At 40.8% G+C, this 27,533-nt stretch overlaps 1 protein-coding gene across 2 annotated transcripts; it reads right to left on the reverse strand.

Moving 5' to 3' along the window:
• Positions 1-131: 131 nt before the first annotated feature.
• Positions 132-26,781, reverse strand: ttc39a (tetratricopeptide repeat domain 39A). Of its 2 annotated transcripts, XM_069150442.1 has the most exons (21): positions 26,541-26,781; positions 25,172-25,222; positions 24,883-24,933; positions 24,533-24,577; positions 17,371-17,475; positions 11,589-11,720; positions 10,846-10,886; positions 10,612-10,679; positions 9,456-9,520; positions 9,223-9,322; positions 8,857-8,922; positions 8,409-8,517; positions 8,242-8,309; positions 8,088-8,147; positions 7,765-7,926; positions 7,047-7,138; positions 6,476-6,596; positions 3,038-3,149; positions 2,723-2,837; positions 2,409-2,525; positions 132-2,120 (listed from the first exon to the last, which is right to left on the reverse strand). In XM_069150442.1, exons 1-21 carry the CDS (start codon positions 26,591-26,593, stop codon positions 2,006-2,008), a joined length of 1,848 nt encoding a protein of 615 aa, XP_069006543.1. In that variant the 5' UTR covers positions 26,594-26,781; the 3' UTR covers positions 132-2,005. The 2 variants fall into 2 exon arrangements, with proteins under 2 accessions (XP_069006543.1, XP_069006544.1); XM_069150443.1 differs by lacking the exons at positions 24,533-24,577; positions 24,883-24,933; positions 25,172-25,222; positions 26,541-26,781 and adding an exon at positions 20,295-20,636.
• Between the last annotated feature and the right edge of the window lie 752 nt (positions 26,782-27,533).

The following is a 27,533-nucleotide window of genomic DNA, read 5'->3' on the forward strand; positions in this document are numbered from 1 at the left end:
GACACCTATGAGAACAACAGTGCAAATATCTGCACGCAAGCAGCGCCCCTTTGTTCTGTAAATAACACATTGTATTTTGTACCTGTTTGTTGTGTTAAAATAAATAAATAAAAAGACGACAAAATGGGATGTTCAGTTGCTTATCATCATTTCATTTTAAATTACAAGAGAAACATTCATTACATACAGGAATGTCATTATTCTCAGTGGTAGCCATGCCCGATAAAATATGCAGATTGTAAAAATACAATGCCACTAAATTTGGTTACAATTTCTTTTGGCTATATGTGTAAAATCAGATGGAGAGAGAAATAAGCTTAATTAATTATTGAAAAGTAAAGTGTGATTTGTTATTGGAATATTCTGGAGAGCAACTGCTGTTAGAACAATAAGAATACATTTCCTCTACCATTAAAAGCAAATTGAAACTGACTCCTAGTCATCATCTTGAATCCCAAACCTCACTCTAATCATGAATAAATCAGCAGTGCTCTAATTCCAACACTTGAGATACCATCTGTGTTTCTAGGTTTTGGACACTGTGTTGCAGGTACACAGCCCTTCCAATAAGCTAACCACCAACTGTGTTAGAGGTGACCCCTATTTGTTCATATACATATTATTATTTGATACAGGGTGTGGTTACAGTGTTCAAGTCCTTTAAAAGGTGGTTCGATGGAAAGCATCCGGGAGCAGCAGAGGATGTTCACAAAGCACGGAGAATGTGGAGGTTGCGGTGGTTTAGAGCTTCTTCACCTACTAAAGATGCAGCAGGCAGACAAGCACGCAGCCCTTCGCTGCTCGCCGTGAATGGCCTGTTTGTTCAAGCTCAAGTACTGCTGGAACCTATCCCATAAACCAGGAGGAGAAAAGGAGGGAGTCTGCCTTTCTAAAAGACATTCATCTGTCCTCTTAAAACGGGACAATTTTTGTAAAAGGTGCCATTTACAGTATATAAATGTAAAGAACAACTCTCACCGCATTTTTTTTTTTTTTTTTTTTTTTTTTTTTTTTTTACTCTGGAGAGTTTGCATGTTTGGCTGATTTACCAAACTCTGTGCAAAAGGCACAAAAATGTAACTGTAAATACAGCAGGATTTTAGATTTAACCATTTCTCAGGAAGGAGACTGTAAGAGTATTCCACAAGAATACATTTGTGTCTTTCAATATGTTTCAAGGAAAGGAAGAGAATGTAAAATAGACAATAAAATGTTCACTCACTCTGACAAACACAATGAGCCGACAATTATGAAGTGTAAAAAGGCGACATTCAGAAGTGATAACTAATTTGGTCACATTGGTTTTGATCAATGAAACATTACAAAATCATCTTGTAGTCCTCATGGATTAAGAGGTGACTTGCATGATAGGATATAGACCTGATGTCAAATTATTTCTGCATTAATTAGGTGTCATGTTGGCCATATTCTCTGAATTATATTACTCATAAAATGTGAGGGTCAAGTGGTGCTGCTAGCTGGGTGAAGTTAGGGTCAGTCATTTACAGTGCATGAAGGCTGTTTGGTAGTCTGGCTCCATAAATATGCTCAGTACCCAGCACTGGGCACATTTTTATCCTGTACAGTAGTGGAGATAATCCGCAGTATGTACCACACGTATCTGACCTTGTTATGTTAATAATGTCTTATCTCTTATTTTACTCTAGTGCGCCCCTTATGGGTGGCCACAGTGCTAAACAAACAAGCCTGCTAGAAGCAATGTATCATAAATATAGGCACATTTCTCAATTAGTCTCTACACGAGGAAGTGAAGGTCATTATAATATAGAAGAGGGCAGCAAATCTACCGAAGTCAATCAGGGCCACACAGAGCTGCAGTCGGGTTGGCACGGAGAAGAAAAGCAGGCCTCCCTGTCCCCCTACCCTCTTGATGAAAAAACAAAAACAAATCACCAGCCCTAATAGGCGGCCTGGTCTGAGTGTTGCATTGTGCACCTGCAGAAACAGAAAGCTGTCTCTGCCCAAGAGTGCCCTCCTCTGTCTGTTACGGGCTGGAGGGCACATGGATGCCATTCTCCCCGGTGCCCTTGGCCTTGTGCAAAGCAGCCTGTATACGGAAGTGTGTCCGTGATTCCATTGAGTAGTTTTTGTAATTTTGCCTGAAACAGAGGAAGAAGAGTCATTTACTGTCACAACTGTCACAAGTCGAGTAAACCTTAAAGTTTGCATTTTAGTCTGAAATTCAATGTAAAATGGATTGAATTGAATACAAATGATTGAAATTGATATTTAATTTTTTTTTTTAAATAACGTTAAAACTGTTGTCTTATAGCTAAACATTATGTGTATAATCCATAGTAAGCATTCCTTTAAATTGCAGTAATTGTAAAATCCCTGATTTCAAAAGCTTCTTATGATTAGAATGTTTTGCTGGTTGAAAGACTCACTTTGCTGTTTCTAGGAGTTTGATAGCTTCGTCTTTCCTGCCTTGCTCCAGACACAGCAGACCATGCTCCAGCAGGGCATTAGGAACCAGATAGTGATCATATTTGATCTGAGTTTCACTGCAGACAACGACAAAACAGGGCGGGGGTTGTCAAGTCAGTATGATTCCTTTTAACTCTTGAGCTGTTCATCTGTCAAAATCAAGCTGATTGTTTTCACCAGAATGTAAAGAAAAGTGAATTAGGCAGATGCAAGCAACTACTGGATGTATGCAGAGTACTGTACATGTCTCTGTATGTTACTGAGAGAGGCTTACTTGCAGAGGATGAGGGTAAAGTAGTGTTCAGCCTCCTCTTGGTGTCCCAGGTGTTTTAGACACAGTCCCTTCAAGAGGCTCAGCAGACACTGATCATCTATGGAGAACTCAGTCCCTGACAAACATTTGGGAGCAAACGGATGTCAAGACAGGTAATTCTGGCAAAACATCCTCAATATCTACACAATAATATCACTCTCTAATCTGCTTAGATTTAATCAAGAATCTGTATAGCACTCATTACAAAGGAAAATAAAATTATAATTTGCGTCCATCATACTGATCTTTGTGAATGCGGTTAATGGTTTTACATACTTGGAAAGCTGTCGAGTTTGGCCTGCGCCTCATCCAGTGTTTTCAGCATGCCCTCGGTTAGGTCTTTGTGCTTGCCAATGACTGTGTAGCCGTTCCAGATGTACATCATCTCCTAGACAATAAACAAACATACACACAAGTCATGCACAGCCAACAACCAATAATTTTGTATAGATACAGGTGAACATGGAAAGTTTCTCTCTGCAGCAAACCTTGGGTCACTAAAAGGAACTCAGGTTATTCGTATAACTACAGTTCAAGCTCTGCAAACTAATGTGAAGCTGTACTGGTTAATCCCATTAATATAGATCCACCAAGCCCTGCAAATGTAGGCTGTGTAAATGCCCATGTTAATTTAACTTGACATCCACAATGCCAACACGTCAGTGGCAGAGTGACATGGTTAGAGAACTGCCCCTCTGCTCATAGAGCTACGTTTACTAGATTTATTTCACATTGGCTTTACCCACTGAGGGGAGCTACAGGCTTATGGGGACAAAAGTCAGATGCTTGTATCTACCACGAGGAGACCAAAAGGCCCCATGACCTGAGACCAAATAAGGTAAAGATAGGAGCGCAAACGTGTACGGATCTCAAGCGAGACTGTTTCCATTTGGCTATTTCAATCCAGACATCTGGCCTGGTTTTTTATCAGATCAAAAGTGGCCATCTTTAGGCAGGGTGTTTCCACCTTGCATCAACATGGTCCTGGGAGACCACCTGAGCTCAGATCTCACTTCCACTGCTGTTTATGCAAATGAACACTTAGGCTACGTCACAAAAATGTTCAAGTAAATAACCAGAAGAACAGGAACCTGAACATCAGAACCCCAATGATTCAGGTCAGATTAATTCATTGTTCCATGTCGTCTCCACTGCAGTGGATCAAAGGGGGGCGGGGCCTCTAACAGCTGTGGGTTCGATGTGTTACAGAAAATAAACTACAAGACAAACAGATACATGAGAAGAGGAGTATAAGATACAGGTATGCTATTTAATGCGCTGTCTGTTACAAATATAGGGCTATGACGTGTTTCATGTTTGTAAATGTCTAAACACTGGAGTTTGTAAATCTAATTCACAGCGAGATGTTTGGCTCTTTAGATGAATTCATTATTCATGTATTATTGATACACAGCGCGTCTCCGCTGCCTCTCTCCCACTGCTATGGATGATGTGTGTCGGAAATTACACGATATTAACTAACTACTGCTTCACAACGTTAGTTTGCAGTAAATTTCTCCTGCTATCAGTCAGCTACGGTTCAGCTGCACTCAGCAGAATCACACAGGAGGTTAAATAAAATAAAAGAAGAACAGGCAGAGATCGGATCAGGCGAAAGACTGAATGGAGAAAAAATAAATCCCCAAATTAACGAACCTGCTGTAACATGACTGTAACACAGCGGTGCACCGGGTCAGATACCAATACAGGGATGTGGAGCTGTATTTATTTTTAATAATATTCAGAAGACATCAGCTGAGTAGGTGGTGTTACAATGTGTCCTCAGGTGGCATTGGGTTTCCACTGCTAAATGAATGTGGACACATGTTGCTAGGCTACCTTCGAATGTGGCCTGAACAGATCACAGCTGAATGCTTCCTGAGTATGTTTCCACCTGTACTTTTGCTGGCCACCTGTGGTACGATCACAGCCAGGTCGCATACAGTGCATCCGGAAAGTATTCACAGCGCTTCACTTTTTACACATTTTGTTATATTACAGCCTTATTTCAAAATGGATTAAATTCATTTTTTCCTCAAAATTCTACACGCAATATCCCATAATGACAAAGTGAAAATAATTTGTTTAAAATTTTTGCAAATCTATTAAAAATAAAGAATGAAAATATAACATGTACAAAAGTATTCACAGCCTTTGCTCAATACTTTGTTGAAGCACCTTGGGCAGAAATTACAGCCTCAAGTCTTTTTGAGTATGATGCTATAAGCTTGGCACACCTATTCTTGGGCAGTTTCTCCAATTCTTCTTTGCAGGACCTCTCAAGCTCCATCAGGTTGGATGGGGAGCGTCGGTGCACAGCCATTTTCAGATCTGTCCAGAGATGTTCAATCGGGTTCAAGTCTGGGCTCTGCCTGGGCCTCTCAAAGACATTCACAGAGTTGTCCCGAAGCCACTCCTTTGTTATCTTGGCTGTGTGCTTCGGGTCGTTGTCCTGTTGGAAGATGAACCTTCGCCCCGGTCTGAGGTCCAGAGCGCTATGGAGAAGGTTTTCATCAAGGATGTCTCTGTACATCGCTGCATTCATCTTTCCCTCCATCCTGACTAGTCTCCCAGTTCCTGCAGCTGAAAAACATCCCCACAGCATGATGCTGCCACCACAATGCTTCACTGTAGAGATGGTATTGGCCAGGTGATGAGCGGTGCCTGGTTTCCTCCAAACATGACGCTTGGCATTCAGGCCAAAGAGTTCAATCTTTGTTTCATCAGACCAGAGAATTTAGTTTCTCATGGTCTGACAGTCCTTCAGGTGCCTTTTGGTAAACTCCAGGTGGGCTGTCATGTGCCTTTTACTGAGGAGTGTCTTCCGTCTGGCCACTCTACCATACAGGCCTGCTTGGTGGAGTGCTGCAGAGATGGTTGTCCTTCTGCAAGGTTCTCCTCTCTTCACAGAGCAACGTTGGAGCTCTGTCAGAGTGACCATCGGGTTCTTGGTCACCTCCCTGACTAAGGCCTTTGAAGGAAAAAGTGAAGCGCTGTGAATACTTTCCGAATGCACTGTATGTCTGGATTGATGTAGCCAAATGGAAACAGGGGACCCATATCCTACCCGGAAAAAAACAGGCTGCTGACTGGCTGCTGACAAAGTGGAGCTATGAATGGAGCTACTGTGTATGACATCACTGGCTGGAACACTGCACGAGACCACAAGAAGACCAGGATTATCCCGTTATCTGCAGCTGGCTGTTTGCAATGATAAAAAGTTTAACAAACTGTTTCTGGTCAAGAGTGCACTTTTCACAGGAGATCTTGCAGAGATTTTGCAGCCGGTATTTCAAGGTAAAGAAGTTACATATTGGGGCCTTAAAGGGGAATATTTCTGTGAAACAGAGCAAATGTTATGCCGAGTCACCCTGGTTCTGTGAGCAGAGGGTTACCTCCTCTCACTGTGTGTATCTACTGACTTTGATGACAGCGGGTTAGAGTATTACAACTGTCTAAATAGCCTGAACCATGAGGATTAGTGGGTCCATCTCGTTTGTGCCTTCACTTTTCAGAGCGCTGCTGAATAGAGTTAATGTGGAGGACTACAGAGAATAGTACAGGGCAAAAACTGTGAAAAAAACTACACTATATCATATGATTTGAACACCCTATTTCAACAATATAACACAGCGCCTTAAACTGTGTAAAATACAGTCATGCTACACATAATGCTAAAGCAAGTCATGGCAGACAGCCTCATCAAGTACTGACCAGCGGAGGAGCAGGAAGAGGAATAGGATTTTCTGCAAAGTAGCGTCGGGCTTTCCTGATAGCAAACTTCTCCGTAGGTAAAGACTTTCCTGCTATTTTCTGCTTCAGTCCCGGGATCTGCCTGAAATGTAATGCAGCACAAACATAAATATGTAGAAAATATGTGACACACACAGTTTCTAGTAGTTACATATCTCCCAGACAGTTTAAAAATGCCACAGGTCCAATCAGATGTTCACTCGCTGGAGCTCTGTGTTTATAGTGTTTACCATTAGCAAACAATTGGACAACTTTGAGCCAATAAATCCTGGATATATTCTGTCTCTAATAGTCCTAAATATAGGAATCTCTTATTACTAATTCATATCCCTTACCAAAGACAGTCTTTTACTGAAAGACAACATCAGTCACAACTGTCTGTCTGAATAGCCTGAACCATGAGGATAAATGGGTTCATCTCGTTTGGCCGAACCAGTGAAGACAACATCAGCTATTATATCATAGATAAGCCGTTATTGTGAATCATCTGCTTCACTGACGCTGCTGTGAGTAATTTCAGACAAGTTCATACCTGAACAGAGTTAGCGCAGTCTCCCCAAAGGTTAGGCACTCATCCTGAGTCAGCATGCTGAGGTAGGCTGCTTTCATATACGCATAGGTAGCCTAAGGGATGGAAAAGTGTGGTTACAACTGCAATCTCGTCTTTCTTTTTTTTTAAATAAGATGAAGAGAGAAAAACGTAACTACAAGGGAGCAATTTTGATATCCCATGCAGAAAGAAAAATAGTTTTCCACATGGGAAACGTGATCACATGTATGATGCATGTTTACCACATGTTGCAACTTATTATAACATGGGGAAAATGTGTTGAAAATATGGACCTCTATAAACTCGTTTCCAATGGGAAAAATAAATGTTTCACATGCACGATCACGTGTATGTGGTCACAAGTGATCACGAGATTTTCCACGTGAAATTCACGGGGTTTTTTTCTGTAAAGGATGTTTCTCATGTAAGCTGAGAAAAGATCAACATTATTTCTGCTTATAAAAACTGTGACAATGATAAATCTTAAAAGTCTGTTAAAGAAGGTTTGATATTTTACCAAATTTGACTGCTAGTCACTCAACAACTTTCCAACTAAACTTTTCTTTCATCAGTAATTGTACAGGGTACAGTACAACAGATAATCTCTATGTAACAAATTTTTGTATTTTTGACGAACTTTAAATTTTCAGCTATTACTCGTACTACCATTGCATATTCAAAACCCAACACTGTGGCCCACCTTGGACCAAGAGTTCTCCTTGCTGAGCAGGTCAGCGTAGAAGTAGGCCATCTTCCAGTGCCTCTTGTAGGTGAAGCACCACATCAGCTCCCAGTAGCACATGTGGTGGAACTGCTTCCACTGCTGCTGAGCCTCGCAGCACTCCTCAAAGCGCTTGATAGCCTGGCAGAAACACACACGAGCAAACATTAACAATCTCTTTTTTTCTTATAGATATTCAGGTCGAATGCTGATCTGTGTTGAGCAGCAGTCATGTTTTATGGGTCATGTTTATGAGTTGGTTTGCTTCACTAGATAAAGGGTCCCATGAAGAAATTACTTACACCATCCAGGTTACCCTTGATCTCTTCTATTCGACCAGCAAAAAACAAAAAGATGGATCCCTGGAGAAAGACAAAACACAGTATGTTTGAGGGGAAATGAAACTTCTCATCATGCAGGACTTTAACAAGAGAACCGACTTTTATTTTGGCAAACCTTCGGATATTTTTTGAGGTACGGCTCCAGCAGTTTCTCGGCATCCTCAACGTCTCCTTCTCCAGTGCCTGCGAGAAACAGTCAGAACAAAGCGGGCTAAAACCCTTGTTTGTCTTTGTGGTTGTTTGCAGCTACATGTGTGTGTGTGTGTGTGTATCATTGCTCACCTAGTATGAAGCTCATGAATGTGTGATAACAGAGCAGTAGCATGTTACACAGGAAGGACCTGAATGTGGTGTCCACAGAGCCCTCCTGAAGCTGTTGGAGACCGAATTCCTACATGAACAAACAAATTACCACAGTAAATAATAATTAGTGTTAATATGGACAGCTATTAGTCAGAGAAACTTTTAATTCATTGATCCATCAAATTGTGCAGTTCAAATAGTTTGTTTCATGTTTCACCAGGTGTCACAGGCAAGTTTACCCGTTAATCAATAGAGTTGATGCAATCACACATCAGTTCATAATTTATCCACACAATTTACAGTTTATTCAAGGAAGCAGCACTTCACACAGAGCAGAAGGATCCATCCCTTATCTAAATATATCTAACTACAGCCGTTCCATCCTTCTGTAAGACTCAACAGGCTCTTACTTCGCAGGAGGACTCACCTTATTACCGGAGAAACCGACAAACTCCAGCAGCTTGAGCGTCCGCGTCGGCAACATGGAAATCATCTGCAGAAAGTAGACATGCAGTTGAAATGAAATGCGAGCTGCGTGATTACTAGAACTCTCTTCGTCATTAAAACACTGGTGGTTTCCAAGGAAATGGTCTTGAATTTCTTTAAACTGTGCAGTCATCATTACATGAAGAGTACTAAGCTCCAGACACACCAGCTGTCTGCATGTGAAATGATATCAACTCTTACTTTATGTTCATCTTTTACTTTAGTTTTTGGTCTTTTTATAAAACTTTGGATCAGGCTCAATACATATTACAAGCCCATGAATTATTACACTGAGTCTCGTACTCACTAGATTGAAGGCTCCTACTCCCAGTTTAACACCACCCTCAAAATGTTCATGGTTGGCACCTTGAGTGTATCCAGAGGACTGGAGGATAGTGTGAAGCTCTCTGTGAGGTGAAGATAAAGGAAGCAGATGACAGGAAAAATTTAAAGGTGTGACAAAGTAATGAGGTAAAAGGACACATGTATTAAAAAAGGGAACGATACAAGGTTGACTAAAGATACTCTGGAGATTCTCACTTGTATGTCTGGAAGCTGTTCCTCACTTTGATTCCCCCTTTGATGAAACTGATCATGTTTTCATCCTGAGCAGGAGTGAGAGGCAGCGAATGAGTTTAAACAAACAGAAAATTATCACTGGTGGCAGATTCAGTGACAAGCTATGGCCCTGCTCACATTTGGCGGTGACATGCGTGTTTTGTGACCTGATCATCAGCGGACAGGTTGAAGTAAGAAACCAGTTGTCATCGGATCTCACTTGCACAGTCTGAGCAAGTAGACACTTACGTCACGTATATAAACACACAAACATGTACAGACGCGTGAAGAGAGAGGAGTCAAAGCAACAAGCAGTTGCTCACTCAAGCCTTATTTTAATGCTCTGTCAATTAGCCTACTTATGACTTGTTTAACATCTGTAAGTTATTACTGTCAATTATTCTACCAAATGAATGTACGCTGTCATACAAAATTTGAAATGCTCTTAAAGAAATTTAAAAAAATATTCCTTTTATTTCCATTTCTCTTTATAAATAGCTGAGTAAATAGACGTTATAATGTCATGAAATAGATCAGCCTGAAAGCCTTCAGACCCCCAATCTGATATACTGCATTTAAGAAGTACTTTATTGTGGGTAAATAGTTTCACATTATTACAATGACGTGGACGCAATAAATAAATGTCTTGCCAGACACCAACTAGGAAACTGATGAGGAAAATTAAATGAGTGAATTAGGAGGCTCCAGTTGTTTGCCTTCTTTAATTTTGTGCCCAAAATACACCAAATATGTTTCAAACTCATTTTTAAGATTCATTATGAGAGTACATGTAAATGTCAGAGCGGTAGAGATTGTTATTCTTAACCAAAACCTTGTGAGGCTTACAGACGAGGTACACTTATAAATAAAAAGTAAACCAGGGGAGGCTTGGATGAAACAAGCTTCAGGGAGACAGTCTGTGCTTTCATTCACTAAGCAGCTGCTCTCTAGCCACCAGCTCAGTTTTCACTTTCCAAATAAATCCCTCCCACTCTCTGTGCAGCTGGTAGCTTGGGACGTCAGCTGAGTAGGTAGTCCGTCACTGTGACCCAGGAAACATATGAGAACGCACTGCTAAAAGACTGCATTGTCATGCCAGATATGACCAGAGCCTGTCTGGCTAAGCCTCCCTACTCACCTGAAGGAAGGTGAGTGCTGCCCTCTGAAGGAGACACTCAGCATAACAAACTTCTGCATGAAGTTCCTCTGAAGTAAAAATATACATACACACAATAAGAGTAAAGTTTCAAACTAGCACACTTCACACCAGCTCTCATACACTCAAGTACTCACACATGGAAACCCCTGACACTGTGTTATTTTGAATTATGGCAACATGTTTCAGTCATCTTGTCAATAGGACTTTACTGACCTTCTGTGAAGCTTTTGGAGAAGCTTGACTTCTTGCGGTGCCTGATGGAGAAAAGACAAAACACAGATTCTTCATCGGATGAAAATGATCACAGATCAATAAAAATCTTCTGGACTGTTTTTCAGCAGCACCGCACTGCCCTGGATGTCCTCTCTTATCTTGTTTCAGTGCAAATCAGACGCTCAGCTTCGTTCCAGTAAAGACAGGATACTGAGCTGCTGCAAGTTACAGCAAGAAAAGGTGCTGACTGTGCATTAAATTGCCTATCACAATGTTAAAAAGGAAAACTGCAGCTCTGACCTCAGATCAGGGTTTGTCTCAATAAGAGTGTGTGTTTAACAGAGGTGGTAATGAGATGTATTGTTGGTGCAGCTCTGAGTCATGATGGATTCAGGCTTCAGGACAAACTTTGACAAGTAGTCGTGACATTCTTCAGGACGCTGAGTCGGGATGATCTTAGTATGCTCTTTGGTTTTGGTGCGATGTTACAAACTGGATCCAGTGTTCATTACACACAGCATCATGTGCTGTGAGTCTCAATGGCTGAATCAGCAGTATGAGTGCTTATCAGACTCACTTTGATCACCTTCTGCAACTTAAAAGAATATATAATTATCTAAAATTTAACTTTTAGGAGACAAAACTTCTGCCGCTCACTCAACAAAAAAAACCCAACCTCTGTCGTTGTTTATGAGCTGGTCACTAAAGCATTATTTCACTCCGGTGCTGTGGGAAAGACTCACCGCTGACAGATAGCCTGCGCCTCCTTCATGGTGTTCCCTGCAACCTGAATGTGATGGGGGTCAAAGGTCATCATGGCCTGCATTTCTAGAATGGTGGCGTAAGTGAGAGCGTGGTACATGCTGTCTTTGGCTCTGAAAAAAAGAAAGGACGACACATAATGTTTATTCTTTTGGCCTTGAAAAGGAAATAAGATGTGATAAATGTTATTCATCATTTTGTTTCAGATAAATAAAGTGCTGCTTTCAGACAGAAATTATGAAGAGGGAGCTTTTTGTTTAAGGACATTAAAGATTTATATAGTAGTCACTTAATCCTAGAGAGAGAGGAACAACATGGGCACAGAACAATCAATTACTGCTAACAACAGACAGGTGTGATTGAGGAGACTCAAACTACAACACTACATAAAAAAACAACAATGTCTATTTATATCGGTGGCTGTTGGAGTGTCACATCTCACCCTCTGTTTAACAAGAGTTAAACCTTGTGGGTTTAAAGCAATAAAGAAGAATAAAAGTGTCTTTGTCATATATTTTTTTCAGCAGATACACCTGTTGAACGAGTCGGAAAAAAAACACGTTGATCCTGTTTTAAACCATTATTAGAACTAATCACTCAAAACAAATGAACTTAAACAGAAGAGCTACAATACCGGGCTTTGGCAAAATATTCTGTCCGACTAGAGTCACAGTTTATGGTTTAATTAGCTTTATGTATTCTGTATTTATCTATGTACGATACTGTGCATGTATTACACACACAAACACACATGCAAAGATATACAAAGACACGGTCGAATAAGTGTGGTAACCTCAAGTCAGAAGTGTGTGGAAGAGGAATGCTGTCAGTCTGCATGACTGACATTTCACTGCTACTCATCACACACAGACTCATGTGACCAGCCTTTGTGATGTTACTCTGAGCTCAAAACAGAGTCAACTTTCTGTCACAAACTAGATTTGCATAATGCAATTTTCCAACCTATGGAAACTGAACGAAAAGACAAACCACCAATTTGTTTTCCTGCTAAAATTAATTTTCATTAATACATGTTTTAGCCAAAGAAAATAAATAGGCAAACAGAGATTACTGTGTTGTCATTTATGTAACTTTTAATCTGTCAAATAAAAGTTGCAGTAATAAATCAGAGTTTGAAAAGCTTCAGCTGTTCACCTAAAGAAGTTTATTTTAATTTCTACCTCAGTGATTACACAAGAAGTGACTCAGTAAAAAGCAGGAAGCAGCAGCAGGCGGTCAGAGAAGGCAGAGGTGCAGACTGAGAAGTAGAGAGATTTGCCTGCCTTACATTTCCATTGCGTCACATTCAATTATGTAAGACAGCTACTCAAACTCAAGCTGAGGCACCTTTTAAGATGGAGCTGTGAGGTAAATAATTTTTTTTTGGAGCTGTGCAGAGAGTGGCTGGGAATTTCAAATATCTCACAGCAGAACTTCAGTCAGCATCATCTTAGATCTTTCTGATACAAGGGAGGAGCTGCTTTGTAATTTCTCGAAAACCATATGCACAGGCAACCCACCTATTCAGTTTTGCACGTGTCAGTAAAATTCAGGAAGTTTAGCAATGCCGAGATGCGAGAGCATCACTACATTTCTAAGAAATCTTTGATGTGCCACAACCCTGAAAAAAAGCCACAGCCATCGACAGAACACCGAGTCATGTTAGTTAGTGGATCGTACATTATACATCAGCATACACTTCCTGCACCCACTCACTGCTACAGCTGTGAGGGACAGGGCAGGACGACATGATGGGAGAATAGAGTTAGGACTCTGCTTGGCATGTTTGAACAGAGGGCTGGCAAATGTAACTAAGCCTGCTGTTGGATACCACCGGGATTTTCGAAAAACACACCGAAAAACATGTGACTGGTTACTAAGCAAGCACGTTCCTGCAATGATATAGAAGAGCCTGCAGCAGCTCCTCGAAAAAATCTAAAGAAAGGAAACCTAGAATCCCCTCAAACATATAAACCCTACAGCAGAGTAGCAATTTAAAGAGAGATATGGTTATATAACATGATATGAGTAAGTGGTGGTGATATTCGGTCCACAGAACCTGTGGTCAGAAGTATGTAAGCATGAGGGCGTCCCGTAAGGCTGCAGTGAACTACAGCAGCTGAAGAAAGTGGTTTAAACTCCAACACAGCTTTTAAAGACTTTCAGAGATCAGCAACATATTTTAACTTCTCTGTATTAACAACCACAAGTGGTATAATTTTACATCAGCTTCACAGACAGTGTAACTTCCAACATTTTGTCAGATCTGTGTCCAGACATGTCCTTACTGAAGCATTATATGGGGGGACAATTTTTCTTACTGCCTCTTTGTGACTGTTGTTTCATATACTATTAACCAAACCCACTATATTAGCTGTCTGGAGTTAATGTGTTGCTAATACATTATTATAATTGGTAAATCAGTGACTGTCAAGATAACTGTTCTGTATTTGAATCTTTTTACCCGTCCCCTTAAGGACTCTACCTTTCCTCTCTACCTGCTGCTTGTACGGTTAGTTAGGCTCATTGCATACACCTCAGAAAACTGAGACCTCGGCATATTTAAAAAAATTTCCCCTTGGGGATTAATAAAGTAACTACCTAACCTAACCTAACCTAACCTAACCTAACCTATGATTCTGCCCTAAATTTCCCTCTTTTCTTCCACTCGGACCTCCACCTGTCAGTTTAAACAAGGTTTTGCGTTTTTAATTGCAGTCATCGTCACACACTACACTGCTCAGTCTGCTGTCTTCAGCTTTTACTGCAAGTTTTCAGCTCGCTGCGTAGCTGTGCACCTACATGCCTAGTGAGGGCAGCAGGTTGCAGTACAGTGAATCAGTATTTTGCTCAGGGAGAACTCTGCTGGTAGATAACTAAACAACCTTGCCAGAAATGGCCAACACGATCTAACAGTCATCAAAAATGAATCTGATCCAATTCATAATTTGCAGCATCTGGACAGTTTGCCACATGACTATTAACTATTAAACTGACTATTAAACTGATGTTTGATTCCTTGTCCCAGAGTCAGACCTGGTGAGAAGATGACATGCTGTATGTCTTAGATCCTTCTCACATTCATTAAACATGTCACTATGTGAATTTGAGTATTTAGGCCACTCTTATGTCATGTTCAACCCTGTCTTCCTCCCAATGCATGCTGTGTGTGTGTGTGTGTGTGTGTGTGTGTGTGTGTGTGTGTGTGTGTGTGTGTGTGTGTGTGTGTGTGTGTGTGTGTGTGTGTGTGTGTGTGTGTGTGTGTCAAATTATATTTGAGAAGACCAGTTTTTGTTTTAGACCTGGAGTCAGGACATTTTAACAAAATGAGGACCTTTTCCCCATCCCTCACTTTCACACACCCATTCAAAGGGCTGTTTAAAGGTTTAGATTTGGTTTTAGGGTTAGAGTTATTATTAGGTTTTGTTTAGGGTTACGGTAAGGGTTAAGCACATAGTCAATATGAATGTCCTTACAAAGATAGCTGTACAAACGTGTGTGTGTGTGTGTGTGTGTGTGTGTGTGTGTGTGTGTGTGTGTGTGTGTGTGTGTGTGTGTGTATGTGTGTGCTAGTCCCACCAGACTGTGTCAGAGCACAGCTAACAGATGGAGGAAAGAGACACAGACTGAACAAGAAGACATTTGGAGAGCACCTGGATTAAAGCAGAAGACGGACAAGAAAAGCTTCTGCTGGTGTTTCACATCCTTCGGGCTCTTCATCTCCTAGAGATGAGTCTTTCAGTGTCTCTCTCTCACAATGCAGATGTCTTCACAGTTTACATAATATTACATATTAGAGGTCAGACACCCCAGGCCATCAGCCTGAAGAGCAAACTCTGAATAAGGTTGTAAGTGATTTTGCACAAACCAAACAAAAAAAGATCTTCCTCAGTTGGATTGGAGTTTTGCATTCAAGTGCAAAGCAGCACCTTATTTGAATGCAACATTATTCTTGCTGAATACTTTTGTTAAACTTGTGACATACTAGAAGGAAGGAAGCAGGAAATGCTTAACAATTCCTTTGTACAGTAATTAAACTGAGTCAGAGTAAAGAACAAAATATCTGGCCAGATCACAAGCACTTTGTCTTATTTCAAACTACATTGATTTCTGTCATTCATAATGTCCTGATTAATGTGGCGAAGCAAACCATCTGTGCTCAAAACATCAACAAACAGAACATGAACATATTTGCAACTAGGTCCACGTCAGCGACTGGGAAAAGAGGAGAGCTGTGTGAAGAGGATCAATACAGAAATCAGGACACCCACTAGGCTGACTAAACCCCTGGTGGGAGCAGCTCCACATAGATTTAGACTGACTGTCCTCTGGGTTGGAACAGTTCACAAATCCCAGTTCAAATAATGAAGCATTTTATGTTTCTGACACTAACTAACTATCTACCACTCCAGTTTTGGTACAAAAATACAAAGTGCAGGCTGAGAGGAAGCTGGTCTTGTGTCTCTTTTTGTAAGTCAGCACTGAAAGGAAGAAACTAGGGCTAAGGAGTGGCCCGCAGCCCCAGAGAGAGGAGACAAAGGGGGACGGATAGCAGCAACCATCTGATAGGCATTCTTATAATGAAGCACAGAATAAGCAGCGAACAATGGAGTAACCTGAGGACAGTGTTGGGAGTACAGGACTGGAGGGGAGGGGATTCTCACCACACCAATCATGTAAGACGTCAGCCAGCTCTGATGTGGGATCCCACACTTTTAGTTCAAAAGATGTAGAGGAAATCTTCAGGGTTATTTTTCAAAGCTTTAGAGAGCGAGAAGAAGTTACTAAAGACACTTTACAGCTGCTGTTCCCCACCACAAATAAACTCATTTCGATGTGTAAAATCAATTAATTAATATGGACTTTTCAATTGGCATCACATTAAAGCAACAATGACCAAGAAGCTCATGACTGATAAATTAAACTTCCCTAATTCTATGACATTTATATTGAGCATATAAACTGATTTTCTTCCTTTTGGGAGGGCAGCCTTTCATGTGGAAACATTCAACTGCAAAACATTTTATGTATCACCTGACAAAACATCAGACATGTTGATGACATTATATAATCCATCCCTTTCTTACAATCTGACTTTGTGAAAAAGAATTTAAACCCTGATGGATTTTTGCTATTTTTGTGTGTATCTCTTGCTAAACGGTGTTACTTTTTTAAACAATATTAAACACAAACCAAAGGCAACTCGAGTAAGCAAAAAAAAAAAAAAGTTTATCCAATGACAACTGGGCCCGTGTGAAAACGTATTTGTTACCGAATCCAAAAAACTACCAAACTGCACTGATAACTGGTTGTCGTTGGACAGACACACACAGGCATGATTACCACCAGAGTTGTTCAATCTAATCATCACTTAAATAAATCGTTTTCAGAAGTTGGCAAAAAGGTATCAATCACATTGTGCAAAAATCAAAAGTAATTCCAGAAGAGATGAGGAAGAATGTGATTGAAATACTGTCTGGAAAAAGTTCGAAAGGTATTTACGACGGCTCTGGGACATCACAGATACACAGTGAGAAACATGAACTGCAAATGATGGAGGAGTTGATGGAACAACAGTGAACCTTCCTAGAAGTGGCAGATCTTCCAAAATTCCAACAACTCATCCAGGAAGTCAAAAAAACATACAAGGAAAACATCTGATGACCTGCAGGCCTCTCTAGCCTCAGCTTGATTGATTATTTGTCCATAAAGCCGGCAGACAACAGCAGCTGGATTAGCTTGCGCGGCAGCTTCTGCTCTTACCTGCATCTGAGTCGGGCCTGCGCCTCCTCAAATTCATTTCTGAGGAACAGATCCAAGGCTGCCATGCAGTCGTCCAGAGCCAGCGAGAGGTCTGACCGCGAGCAACTGCAGAACAAAAACACACACAAAATCTAAATGAAAAAGGGGATGAAAACAAATTATCATCCACCACAGTTACCAAGACAACAGTTAAAGGATTAGATCAATTCCTGGTTAATGGAGCAGTTCTGATCAGAGCATATCAAACTTATTAAATGCAAAACAGACCCACGTGACCTCAAACTGTTCTGCCATCATCCTCCAAATCTTAATATTGTCTCTGTTTACTTTCATATTTTTCCTTTATGAAATCCTTTTGACTCATCTACTTCTTCAGAAGAGAAACAGGGACACGGGCAGAGCGAACCACACGATGAAATTGGCTCGAGGAGAGCACTCTGCTGTTAATGTTGTTTCTGTTGCATTACACCCCAAATTACAGAAGGAATCAGCATAAATTACAGCTCTCTCACAACCACCTATACAACACAAGCTCTGGGACCCGTTTTTAACAGAATCTTTTTCTATTACAGAACAGATGCTCTTAATGGCTGGAGTGTACAGTGTGGAAAAAAAGGCACACAGGTCATGACTGAGGAATCATTCACTGTTCCTTCACTACAATGGTTCGCCCCACTCTGATTTCACTCTGTAGTTTTAATAGGATCTGTTTGAATGAGAGCTGCTTCTCTCCTCAGTGTGCGAACAGTTCACAGCATGTGTGAAAAACAAATCAACACTCAGCATAATGAGCAGATAAATGGAAAAGTTCATGGTAAATCGAAAATACTAATGGCTGACGGGATCATCAACATTAAGATGATTCATTTCTTTCATTTGGATTATGACTTGTTGGTTATGCAAAACAATACTTTTTCTTAGATTTACATATTTATATCAAACTGTGTAATGACAGTATTAATGTTGTTTTTGTTGTTTTGATGTTGCGCTTTGAGCTCCGAGGCCTCTGTATCGATCACATGAGCACAACAACTGCTCATCATTTACATTTAACAGCTGGAAACACACTCAATCAGTCTGTGGGGATTACAAACTGCAGGATGTCAGCAGCAAACAGGAGAACAGATGTAGAAGAATAGAAGAGCAAAAACTGGGCAAACTACGACTAATGTATATAACAGTGAGTAATCGACTTTACATTCCTGTCCATTACAAACACAGAGGAACTTTAAGCTCATCTCACACAACACACACACACACACACACACACACACACACACACACACACACACACACACACCACCACCACCACGATAGAGCGCACACACACACACACACACACACACACACACACACACACACACACACACACACACACACACACACACACACACAGTGGTGCAGCCCCAGCTAATGACATGCGGGTGACTGTTGTGTTCGCCGTATGACCAGCAGCAAGCTGAGCTCCCGAGACAACTGCTGCTGTCACTGTGTACGACACACGCACGTCCTCCAGATTTTATCAGGCACCAAAGTGAACAAACAGCAAACGTACAAACACAAAATAACTTGTTTTCAATGTGAGGTTTTGTGGGAAAATCAGCTTTGTGATGCAAATAAAAAACAGTGATGGTGGTGATGGTAACTAAAACTGAATTATTACCCCACAACCAAGTCTTGACCCCACGCTTATTCATTTCACGTTATTCAGTCCTCTTGAAAAGACGTCACACTTGTCAGAGTCTAATCACCTGTTAGATTCAAACTAAGAGAATAATTCAATAAATAATGAATATCAAGACTCATTAAGGTACCATGGTATTTCAGTAAGTGTGTTCCCTTATCTGACAAACATAAGATCCTTTAATCAGCAGATACATGTGCATATAACTGTAGATAACGGGTGAGATTAAAAAAATCAAAATGATTCTTGTTTAAGTTGTTTGGATCAAGTTAGAAATCTGATCGGCAAGCTAAGAAGTCACTGTCAGGGTTAATAAGGATAGACGATCAGTTATCATTTCCTTATAGCAGGAAACCACCTCAACTGGTGCTGACTGACTGGAAGACAAGACTTGAAACACAATCCGAGGCCTGAAGATACTGAAAAGCAAGTGAAACAAAAATGATCACGCAGTACAGGACTCTGTTTTAAATGGAGGGAATAAGTGACTATTGTGTGAGAAAAAGAAAAGCCATAATAACCTGAATGAGGAGAGCCCACTAGGTTCAGGATGTGCATACCACGCATTGTTCCAATCATTTAATTGAGTTTCAAGTCAGCAAGCCTGAAATTCTGGGTTGATTTCTCCGGAGATCAACATGCACAATGATGATCCTTATTAGGCAAACGCACACAGAGACACACACACACACACACACACACAAAACCCCTTAGCACACAACAACTGGTCATATACGCGCCACTGCATATGCTCATGCGGGCTAGTAGACAAATAACACGCACACACACTCACAGGCACAACCCTCTGGGAGTGACGAAGCATTAGTTTATCGACTTCAGTTCACAGAGCTTTCCACACACTCACTACAGCTGGTAAAAGATGTTCAGAGGATTCGTTGCTTCAAACTGTGACATAAAACAGTCGAGCAGCTCCGACGATAAACCCAGTGAGTTTGTCAACATGCCTGAGTGTCACGGCTACAACACACACAACACACACACACACACACACACACACACACACACACACACACACACACACAAACAGAGACAGACACTTCCCTTCACATGATAATGGAAGCAGAAAATGACACACACACACACACACACACACACACACACACACACACACACACACACACACACACACACACACACACACACACGCACTTACAGAGCATCTCACAGAGGCCGGCTGAAAGACAAACACGTCATCCCCAACACGCAGCAAGTCTCTTACCCGTTTGACACAGTCTCTTCCTCTCCTGACATTTTCATCTGGCAGAGTGGTGTGTGTGTGTGTGTGTGTGTGTGTGTGTGTGTGTGTGTGTGTGTGTGTGTGTGTGTGTGTGTGTGTGTGTGTGTGTGTGTGTGTGTGTGTGCGCGAAGGAGAGACACAGAAAAAGACAGAAGTAAGAGATAGAGAGAGAAAATTGCAGAAGTGAGCGTGAGCCTGGGCTTTTCCAGCAGTGCAGTGTAATGGTGTAGGGAAGGCTGGTGATAGAGAGAGGGGGCAGAATGAATGAAGAGAGAGAAGGAGGGAGGGAGGGATGGAGGGAGAGAAAGAGGGAGTGAGGGAGGGAGGGAGGAATAGGAAGAGGTACTACGCAGCAGCAACAGCAGCCGTTAATGAGATTGGGATGACTATCACACATGAGAAAAGAATGCACAGTCTATCTGTGCTGCCTCTAAGACACACACACACACACACACACACACACACACACACACACACACACACACACACACACACACACACACACACACACACACACACACAAACCGCGTCCCACCTCTTCCGATCATCACCCGCACGCTACACACTGCAGTCTCTGCCCCGATTGGTTAATGCCAAATCAGGGGAGGAGCCAAAATACCTACAACTCAACAGCCTCAGCATTTTTATACAAGACATGAAACTACCAAAAACAGGTAAGAGTGAGCGCTGAGAGAAGAAATATGTTACAATCACGAGGCGTTCTGTCACTGCAAACACAAAACCATTTCTGCTGCTGAGGCTTGAAAAGGTGGAGGAAGAGTGTGCTGGTGTGTTGGGAGTATCTGAGCCGGTCAGGTCTGCTGCAGTGGCAGAGACGGAGCGCTGCAGCACAGAGTCCAGAAATAGAGGACATGGATGCAGCACAGCAGCTCAAACTGTTTGACGCACAAGAGCTAATATGAAAATATGAATGAAGTGAGGGCAGAGGGCCAGGAGGCACGGTGTTTGATCACTCTAACCACTCAATCTTTAGATGTGTGTGTGTGTGTGTGTGCACTATCAGAGCAAATCAGCTGAGAGGACTGACTCGACCCACATCTCACTTCAGCAGCTAAACTCACTATCAGGAGTATATAGAGATGTGTGGTGCATGACAAATTTCTCCTAGCACACATTATGACATGACATACAGCAAGAAGACCACAGGGAATTGATGTTAAGGGGTTACACTTCATTTAGCTTGAATAGTTTCAGTGCTCCCTCACAAGGCTTGCCGATACACAGAAATAGAAAGCAGCCATGGTTCTTGGTATGAATTACACCCGTGTTTGTTCTGCTACGACAAGTCAAAATGTCTTCTGTAAAAAAATATATATCATCCAAAGTCAGAAAAATGCAACGATGACTCATCACTTTGAGAAATGGCTGGCAGGATGAAATAAACTAATATAATAAAGCACGTGTCAACACTGAGAAGACACACACCATTTGAATCTTGTAGTGCAAGTGGTTTGAAAAGGAAAAACAAATCCCTCTTCTGAGCGGCTTTCAAGAGTGATTAAATAACTTTTACTCCTCTCATAAGAATGTTTTTTATTCCCCTCAGACTAGTTACTGTGTTACTGCTGCCACTAACATTTAATTTTTGTTTTTATTGAATTGCAGCTTGTTTGGTCTGTAAAGGGTCAGAATATAATAATTAAAAAAAATGTCTTTAACTTGATCTATCCAACCAACAGTCCAAAACCTAAAGATGTTCAGGTGTACTATCACTTTAGAAACTAGAGTTATCTCATGATTGTCTGCCTCCGCCAACCAGTCAAGTTACAGTTTACATCCATGTCTGTCCACACTCATATAATATATGTAGGGGAGATTTTTAAAGTAATTTGGCCAGTAAATCTGATTCTGATAGAATAAAAAGTTAAAGCCATGACAGTAGACGATGCCTCTAATTCAGATGCTGCTGGAAAGAGGCTACAAATTTGAAAACGTGGAAGCTTCACACACATCTTCACCCCGACAGCACAGAAAATCTATACAGTCAGCACAGTTTCCAAAAGACATCAGCTTAACGTCTTTTCTGACGTTTAAATGACGTCCACTAAGGAGAATGATACCGAACCCGTCTTGGACGTTTGGTGGATGTCCAAACAGGGTCCTACTCATTGGTTGAGATGTTGAACCTGACTTGGACATCCACCAGACGGGTCAGGACCGACCGGCGTTATACAGACATCATCTGAACGTCTCCAAAACGTTACATGTTTGCCGGGAGGTGGACACCCAAAATTAGTGTCACCAATCAGTATCTGAGTAAACGTGAAATGTGGTCACAATCTTCTCTTCTCATTCTGAGCTGTGGCGTTGAATAATGGACAGAAAAGTGTTTTTGTAGAACATTATGTCACAGTGAAGATAACCTTTGACCTATTTGAATATAAAATGTCTACTATACATTTGTGTGAAATTTGGTTATTATTAGTGAATGAATACTTTAGTTTTGTCCACAAACATGCTTTATGAGGTCACGGTGACCTTTGATCTTTGACTACAAAAAAATCAATTGTTTATGTCAGAGCTGAAGAAGTTCCTTTAAAATATTATGTTCATGACAGTGAGAGGACAGGCAGGACAGACAACCTGAAAACCCTCCGACCACCTCAGAGGCACGAAAACAAAAGTAGCAAATCTCCAAAAACTGTCTTTGCTATTTCTCATAGAAAAATTTGAATCCGTCTCTTCCTCAGTGCTGCAGTTTGTTGAAAATCAGCGCATTTATTTCAGGTCAGTACTAATCATAGTTCTAAAACACATATCTTAGTCTTAAATATTCTTGTCTGTAAAGAGTAAAAGAGTAATTGTGAAGTAGCCACGCTCTATAGCACACATACATACACTATTAGTAACACTGCTTAAGAAAGCATAACGATCACACACATGTGACCGTGTCTTAAGTGCTCATCACACATTTTTCTCTCCTGTATTCACCCATAAAAAATACACAAGAGCAAAGCACTTCGGGTCAGCAAGGAGACATGAAGGGAAATCCATCTTTATAGAGTGTAGTCCAAGAAGAAAACTAAAACTCATCCTGTGTGTGCTGCGATGAGACCAGTAGGTCACAGGTTTCCACTGGCGAAAATTGTATTTGATACTTCAACTAATCTGATAATATTCAAAAATCTCCAGCTACTATGTACAAAACAGTACAGAAGTAAAAGTCAGTATGTAAACAAAAATACACCCGATTGCTGAGTGTGTTGTTGATGTGAATTATTGAACCATAACCCAGTACAAAAAGGAACCAGTAGTAATACTCACAGCTGCAAAAAAAATATCTATAAAAAATGATCACCTAGAAATGCAAAGGAGCTACAAATTGTAAAACAGGGATGCTTCACACATATCCTGAGCCTGACAGCAAAGTAGATTTATATAGTCAGCACAGGTTCAAGGTGGGCACCCAAGATTAGTGTCACCAATTCCGTATCTGACCATACATGAAATACGGTCACAATCTCCTCTTCCGTTCCTGAGTTATAGACAGAAAAAGGGGTTTGGCAGAAGATGATGATTTCACAGGGCAGTTGACCTTTAACATTTTGGATATAAAATGTCATCACTTGTTTTGTGAGGTCACAGTGACCTTTTGGCCACCAAAATCTAATCAGCTCAACTTTGAGTGCCAGATGCAGTGAAATTCCCTCAAGGCGTTCCTGTAATGTCACGGTCAAGAGACAACACGAAAACGTGATGCCTCAGTGTCAATAAAGAATGAATAAATAAATTGTGGATGGCGACAAGGCAAATAAAGAAAAGGAAAGATTTAGAACAACAAAAAACAAAGTATGTATTGAACGTTGGAAAAGTGTTGGAAAAATACGTAATGGTGCCACGTTCTTTCCCTTTAACTACCGGCTTCAAATCTAATCAGACGTGGTCATCCTCCTTCTCAGGCTCTCCATAAACCTTCTTCATACTAATCAACAAGTTTGTGTTCACACTCGGTCCGAACCCGACTCACAGAGTTAGAGATGATGGTATGCTCAGGTTCTCTCTGTCTGAATTATTGATATGACCTTATGATGACTTTTACCTCAACATGTCTCAAACATGAAGTACCTGATGACAGCTGCAAAGCTCTTCCCTCTTCTTTTTGTTTATGACTAAACACTGGCATGTTTTTCAGAACTTCTCTTTAATCTAAACCTGAGTGTTGCTGTATGATCAGTGCGAGTTCACATTCCAGGTCTCACCCATTTGACAGACGTGTTGACTCTTTGTCGCCCGGTAGGTGTAACCTGAAACAGAGGAACAAAAATCGAGGCTCTTTAGAGAAAGGAGGGGAATCTCAAGGGATGAAAACAGTCTGAAAGAGCAGCTATTGTGAGAAGAACACGATCGGGAGAGACACAGAAACATGTGGACACTCCCAGGCTACTTATTTCTCAACAATGACTTGTCGATCTGTGCGGATATTAACCTGCCAGTTTTGGGAAATCAGTCTGAAATGAAAGCACTTTTTGGAAAAATAATAGAATTCCACACAATCACAAGCTTCACAAAAAGTATTTGAATACTTGGTTTTCAGTTGAAATACACTCACTTGAAGTCTGTTATGATGGGATCCATATCTGGACTGTTTATGACTGACAACCTAAGAAAAGAAATATACATCAGTCTGAGCATGTCTGTATGAGTTTGTCTGTATGGGTGTTTTTTAAAAAACAAAATTGTTCGTAAAAGTTTTTGGGTTTTCTTTCTTTTTTAAGTTGAAGTAGGGAAGGCTCATGTCTATAATTATGTTGTGTGTTACTGGCACTGTGAGAGGGTTTGTTCTTTCCTTATTGTTTCTGACTGTACAAATAAAATGCATGTGCACAATGTGAACGTACCGGCTTGGGGAGTCCGGACTGTCAGTGACGTCCTGTGCCTGTGTGGCATCCCTGTGAAAGAGGTCAAAGGACATCTTGGAGAGAAGGTAACAAAGAATCTCACGATGGTGAGAAGAGAACATTAGCTAGCACACTGGAAGTCTGGTGATCTGAGTCTGGTGAGCAAGAGTCTCCCATCGACTGTTTAAAATCAAATCATTACTAGCACAGAAAAAGATTTACGCAATAATTAAGACGGTAATAAGAAGGTTTTACGTCACGTAAAATTAACAGGAGGATGAAACTGTTTAAACATGCTGGTCTTAGACTCATTGTGGAGTTGACGAGGTGTCCAAAGAACGAACACACGCAAGACAAAAGACTGAAAACAATCAATTTATTTCATTGGCTCACAGTAAAATTACCATGACATCACATTACACTGCCATTAAATCCTGCACACTGCTCCTTTGATGGTAAAAGCCCTGCATTGCATTGTAAAGCCTACTTAAGCAAAAATAAACTACGTGGTATCAGCAGATGGAGCATGAACAACAAAAAAAAAAGTAGTAGAATCTCCTCTGTGACTGTTATGTTACCCCATCCAGATACTGCTTCTATATAAGGAGCCAAAAAATGTTGAAAACCATTGAGACAATATGTTACTCAAATAGTTTATACGTTAAATATGTAAAGCAACAAGTGATTATATCTGTCAGAGAAAATAAAGGTAAATGTGCAGTATTTCTCTCTGAAATGTAGAGGAGTAGATGAATAAGGACATATACAAGTAATCTGAGTACCCAAAAGTGTACTTTAGTAAGTGTACAATACTTGAGTTGAATGTGTGTTGGGATACTAACGTCCACTCATTATGCTAATATCACTTCCTGTTACGAAAAAGATCCCGTCAGTACAATGCTTCTTGACTGTAATCTTGATTGACCGCATTGTGAATGCAATGTTGTCCAACAGGCTGCACACTCGTCACATAATACTTAACGAGAGCACTTAAAAGGACCATGACACCAAGTTTCTCTTTACTGACAGTGGTAAAAAAAATAAATAAATAAAAAAATAAAAAAATAAAAATGCCTGTGGATTTATAACATGTTTCTGACTGAAAAGAGGAAACCTGGCAGCTTCACAGGCACACAGGAAGCAACCTCTCAGTGTGTGTGTGTGTGTGTGTGTGTGTGTGTGTGTGTGTGTGTGTGTGTGGTGTACAGAGGGCCGTGGACGTGCTGAGCTCTGCGACAGTCTCAGTGTGATGACTACCTCAAAGCAAGATTTAAACCCCCACCGTGGGCCAAAAACTATGAAAACAAACAAGTACGGGCAGGGCCCGGGACATGCAGTGATTTCCTGGATGCATTTCACCTCTACTCACTTTTTGCCGTCATCTTTCTTCACGGTGCGCCTGAGGCTGGTGATAAAACTCATCCCACAGCGCAGAAACGGCGGAGGACCGCGGCCAGAGCAGGTTTACACGGCGGGCATGGACACGGGAACACACACACACACGCACACGCACACACACACACACACACACACTGAGAGGCTCCAACACAATCCAGTCACACGGTTACGAGTGAAGGCAGAGCTGGGCTGCTGCTCTGCGTCTTCCTCTTTTCTGACGTGGAAAGGTGTGTTGTGGCTCTCATCACCATCATCATGACTTTCCTATTTAAATACACAGGAATGCAGCCGCTGGCCTCACGGTCCTAAAGCCCTCCATGTTAATGACATGAGATATATACACACACACACTGACAGTCTGTGGAACAAAATCCTATTATATGTATATGGAAAGAAGTAAATACATACATATATAAATTTTATATTTCATTGATAACTTTACCTTTTAGGCCAATATCTTTAACTGCTTAGAATTTTTTTTTTTTTAAATGCATTTTAAAATTTCAATCAAGTTATTTTTTTAGTACAATAATGAGTAAGTAAAAAACAGGCCTGCTTAATAATAGCGTATAAATATTAAAGGTGTTTATAATTATATAAAAGTCATTATGAAACAGGCTCTATACGAGGTAACTTATAGTTAATTTAAAACGTTTTACAATCTACATAAAAAAACTTTGTTAGATTTTCACATTTTTCAGCAGTATTTTGGGGAATTTTCTTTGGCTTTCTTTTCTCTGAATAAAGTCACAATAGAATAATAATGTAACCTGTGTGCTATTAGCAATGGCGTAATATAATTAAGTGTGTAATCAGTGTGGAGTAAGTACTGAAAATAGTACGGGTAAAAGTTAATTTTAGTTCCTCTAAAGCCACCAAAGACATAGTAATACAACCGTTATCCAGACTGAATAAAACTTTCTGTGAAAAACAGAACCGTGTCCTTCTTTTAAGCAAACCGTAA

This window comes from Embiotoca jacksoni, unplaced genomic scaffold (assembly GCF_022577435.1).
Source record: "Embiotoca jacksoni isolate LCO1_2020_lvr unplaced genomic scaffold, fEmbJac1.0.p SCAF_16, whole genome shotgun sequence".
NCBI classification, from domain to species: Eukaryota; Metazoa; Chordata; class Actinopteri; family Embiotocidae; genus Embiotoca; species Embiotoca jacksoni.

What these genes read in the sequence shown, in the direction of transcription:
- ttc39a (XM_069150442.1), bottom strand. Translation starts at nt 26,593, where the DNA reads ATGAGTTTTATCACCAGCCTCAGGCGCACCGTGAAGAAAGATGACGGC. An exon ending in CAAACTCGACAGCTTTCCAA is followed by an intron (nt 2,838 to 3,037) that starts GTATGTAAAACC and finishes AATGTTTGTCAG; the next exon opens with GGACTGAGTTCTCCATAGAT. An exon ending in TTTACCCTCATCCTCTGCAA is followed by an intron (nt 2,526 to 2,722) that starts GTAAGCCTCTCT and finishes CGTTGTCTGCAG; the next exon opens with TGAAACTCAGATCAAATATG.